Raw genomic sequence first — 4,777 nt, 5'->3', positions numbered from 1 at the left:
AACCATATAGTTGACCCCACCCAGGCATATCTTTTCTAACTCTTTGTTAGGCAAGTTTTCTCCTTCTTATATCTTAATTTTCCATTTCAGAACTATCAATTTATGTGTAAATAATTTTTGGGTAGGAGGTGTACCTGTTTTATTTGCCACTGTATCCCCTAGTAAGTAGTTGTACATATTATTTCAGTAAATCTGTGCTGAATTAATGAATATAGGGAGGCATGGTGTTTATATCCTTCTTTTCTGTAGTTAATATCTTATTTTTTTCATTCTAGTAAAATGTTAACTTTTTTTCTTTTCAAGAGTTTGGCTGAATTGGAAGTGTTATGTACTCATCTCTACATAGGGACTGATCTTACACAAAGAATAGAGGCTGAGAAAGCACTGTTGGAACTTATTGACAGCCCAGAATGTCTCAGCAAGTGTCAACTTTTATTAGAACAAGGAACAGTAAGTATTTGGTAGCGCTGATTAACCATGAAAGATCAGTAGGTGAATGTTAGGTTGCTGAACTTGTGTGTTAACAATGGTGACTGATAGATATTGCCACATGTCTTTTTATTGGAGTATATTTCACTGTCAGAGGGGTTAATCTGAGAAAGAATTAGAAAGCTTAGAAAGCAAGCTTAGGGAAGAGCTAGGAGGTGGAAATAGGAATGAATTAAAATAGCTTCTTGGTTACTTTTGGCCCCTTTTTTGTCTCATTTTAGTGGGCAAAATTACACTTTTAGAAAGTTGACTGACAACTTTTTTTTAATCCAGGTAGGGGAGGCAAGTTGTAATTACCTCTGAAACTTGAAAGGATGATTCAGAAGAATGTTGACTGTTTTTTGCTTGCCTCTCTTCTAGATATTCACAGCCATTCACGTAGCAATCGTTTAGCAAAATACTGAAATGTAAAACCAGGCACTGTCTGCCTATTTGTTTTGTGTACATTAATTTAAGTAGCTCTTTGGTTGGAAACTCACAGATATATAAATAGCTACAAAACGATACAGTAAGCACTACAGTAAGAGACTGTATGATCTAGAGCAGAATTGGCAAACTTTTTCAGTGAAGGGCCACCCTGTCTTTTAGGCTTTATTGGCCAAGAGGTGAGTTAGCTGGAGTTCAGAATTGGTGTTTCCTCTCATTTCCGGTCACCTTGATTTCAAATGTTCACACGGATCTCTAATGAGATTTTACATATTTCATCTTTGAAAATATCTTTTCACATATTGCCAAATACTAATATCAATCCATAAGATTTTAATTAAGCATATTCACCACTTAGCATTTATAGAATTCTATATAATCTGTTCTTGACATTTGCTTTTTGACATATGATTGATTACATTGCAGATTAACAATTCCAATTGAAGATAAGGTAGAAGCTCCTCAATTGCGTAGTTAAATAGATTTTAAATATGGAAATTTCATTTACACTTGCATCAAGGTCTGAAACTGAAACTATAGTTGGAGCTAAGAAAGTATATCTGCAAATATTTTAACTTTTGACAGTGTGGGAAGTGGGACATTACTTGTGATTCAAATAGTTTTAGTTCTTATCAAAATGGCTTTGCTGCAGTGCACATTCTATATATGAGTATTATACATTTACCTTTTAGACAGTTTTGTAATTTTAGGTTGAATTAATTAAGAGACGTTATCAAGTTTATAGCAAAAGGTAATTTCCAAAGCCATTTCGTTTTGAACATTAGTGGTTTGGTTTTCTTACTCAGAAGAAATTTAACTTTCATCTATGAGCTAAAAAAATTGCTATAAAACATTACCACTGATAAGCTATTAATTTACTGTGTGACGGAACAAGTTAGGATATTTAGTGTCTGTATCTGACAGAAATTCACAGAACTGAAGATAAATTCACGAGACATAGATTCAGATATTTACTGCGCAGTAACTGCTGATGAAAAATACATAGGCTTTAAACATCTCACATATTTTTCATAGGCTTTATAGATTTGTTCAACTAAGCCCTTTTCTGCTCACTGGTGTGACATATCTTAGCAGATGATTTTTTACTGAATTAATGTTTCTTCAACTTCTTTGAAAATATTCTGGCCTGTAATTTCACACAGACTCTTCACAGAGGTTAATTTTTTAGTCACTTCACATCTAGTATTGACTTCTGGCATAATTATTGGTAACTTTAACAATCTGAGCAATATTAGAAATTGTCTGTCCCTTATTCAGACCTAAGGAGAACTTTAAAAATCATTTTTCTTATTTTTAAATTTGACTTTTGATGTTGCTCCAGTGTTCTGTCCCTCAACTCTTTAAGCATTTGTTCTCACCAAAAGACTACTGGTCTTAAATTTATTTGCTCTACATGTATAACTTTGGCTGCTGCAATAAAATAATGATAATTTAATTAACTCAGCATTGGAAATGGCTTTCCTTGGTTGGCTAATAAGTGAGCTACTTGGGAACTTTGGCTGCAGCTGCATTTTATTTTTCGTTTTTAGTATATTGGCTGCTGAAGCAAGCACTTTTATTTTTCATTTTTATAAAGATATCCTGCTGTGATGAGATACTTTCTTTTAAATTTTATACTTTTTCTGACTTGATTTCCTTTGAGTCAGAAATATTGTAATAAGCTCTTAGTCTGATATTGTCAGCATATGTTGTACTCTTTAGGACAGCTGTAGTGCCACTGCATAAAAATCACATTGCTTTGTTTTTTAATTCAATAACGAAATAATCCACTCTCCATTAAGTCTTAGAAGTTAAATATTTGAAGCATACTTTTATCTTTTGTTGTTTTGACAGTATGCACTGGTAGTGATAAAAGGTACATGTCATGCAGTAGTGATGCCCATGGCACTCTGGGCACTGTGGAGTTAGAATTCTATCACTGTAATTTATGTATTTAGGGAGCAGCAGTAGGAAGCAATGAGTGCCACATATGGTCTTTGTCCTACCTCTTCAGTTTGGCCATTATAGCATGAAAGCAGCCATAGATGTTGTGTAAATGAATGAGCATGGCTATATTTTAATAAACTTCATTTACAGACACTGATACTTGGATTTTGTATATTTGTCACATGTTAAAAAATAATGCTTTTAAAAAATTTTTGAATAGAATTTTTGAATAAAATTTATTTTTGATAAATTTTAAAATTGTAAAAACTATTCTTGGTTTAGAGGTTGTGCAAAAGCAAGCAGAATTTGATCCACAGACTATAATTTGCCAACCTCTGGAAAAAAAAAGAAAGAGGGACTATCTTTGCAAGAAATGCCTGGGGTGGAATGAGTAACTGAACCAAATTTTGAAGGATGAACATGCATTTAGAGAATTTGAGTACCTTATTAAGTTAAGATAGTTGGTGACCACAGACAGTATAGTCAGAGACGGGTCTGAAGGAGATCTGGGTGGGGAAGGCATTTAAAGGACCTGAAAGACTGTTGTGGTCAGAGCATAGTGAAGAGTGGAATCAAATGAATTTCAAGAGATAATCAGAAGCTAGATTGTGTTGGGAGTATGTAAACTGTGTTTTATTTGAACTTAGTCATTTATTTCTCCTAATTACTTACTGTTGTTTGATATGGCTATCTATATCTCTCACAAGTAATGATCCCTTGTGAAGGATTGTTTGTGTGTATGTGTACATTTTTCTATATATATTATATATATACATACATACATATATCTCAAATAGATATATTTTATCCATTTTAAATCTGCCAGTTTGGAAAACTGGAGGAATTACCATTATTACTTAGAAAAAAATTCTTACCATAATGTTTAAATATACTGATTTTATTTATGATAATAATAAATAATAATTATTTTTTACAGACATCCTATGCTCAGCTGCTTGCAGCAACATGTCTTTCAAAACTTGTCAGCCGTGTCAGTCCATTACCTGTTGAACAGAGGATAGATATCAGTAAGTGATTTATTATGCTTTTTTAACAAATTCCACTTTAAAAATAAACTTTCCTTTTGAAATATGTTTAACTATAGTTAGGCCTGCAGATTCTTTGATTCTGTAATTTTCTTAAAAGATAAGTATCAAGTCTTGTTTACTCATCTAATGTTGAACAATAACATGTTATACAAAGCAATGTGTAATCAAAAAACTTTTTGTTTAGCTTGATGAATAATTACTAGCATTTTATTTCATGTACTGTTTGCTAAGATTTACACTATCATTTTTTCCCACAAAACAGATTTTTGAGTTATTCTTATTTTACAAATGTGGAAATTAGATTTGATAGGTAGGTTCTGTAATATGCCTGTAATTACAGTGCTAAGCAGCAATAGAACTGTGGTTTAAACCTCTGCACCCTGTGTCAAGTCTATTTTTTAGCCATTATCTTAATTTGATATGCAACTGAATGATAAGAGGAAAGTCAACTTTCTGATATTTCTCAGGATACTATATAAAAATCATTTGGAATGTATGTAAAATCAAAACAGTTTTCTCCTTATTCATTGGATAATTTGTATGTGGATAAAAAGTGCCAGGAACTTAATCTACTTCAAAAAATGATTCTATAAAGTAGCAATATATTTTTTCAGAAGTAATGTATCTTAAGGTTGTGTGTTTGTATATATAGCTTACATTTACTGTGGACAAAGTAATATAAATGAGGTATGAGATTTTTTTGTCATCTTTGTTTATATTAGAAATAGATTATCGGCCAGGTGCAGTGGCTAATGCCTGTAATCTTAGCATTTTGGGATGCCGAGTGGGAGGGTAACTTTAAGCCAGGAGTTTCAAGACTGACTTGGGCAATATAGGGAGACCCTGTCTCTACAAAAAAAAAAAAA

The 4,777-nt window shown here is 32.4% G+C and overlaps 1 protein-coding gene across 1 annotated transcript in view; it reads left to right on the top strand.

Annotated features, from left to right (window-relative positions):
* The window catches only part of RANBP17 (RAN binding protein 17), a 417,598-nt gene that overhangs the window by 9,589 nt on the left and 403,232 nt on the right, over positions 1–4,777 (top strand). Inside the window, exons 2-3 of the mRNA XM_012806634.1 lie at positions 304–450; positions 3,800–3,890. Coding sequence (XP_012662088.1) covers positions 304–450; positions 3,800–3,890 — 238 coding nt within the window. The remainder of the gene's footprint in view (positions 1–303; positions 451–3,799; positions 3,891–4,777) is intronic.

The sequence above is a fragment of the Otolemur garnettii genome, unplaced genomic scaffold (assembly GCF_000181295.1).
Source record: "Otolemur garnettii isolate 467f Iridium unplaced genomic scaffold, OtoGar3 scaffold00003, whole genome shotgun sequence".
Lineage (NCBI taxonomy): Eukaryota > Metazoa > Chordata > Mammalia > Primates > Galagidae > Otolemur > Otolemur garnettii.
This window is presented reverse-complemented; position numbering and strand designations above follow the sequence as displayed.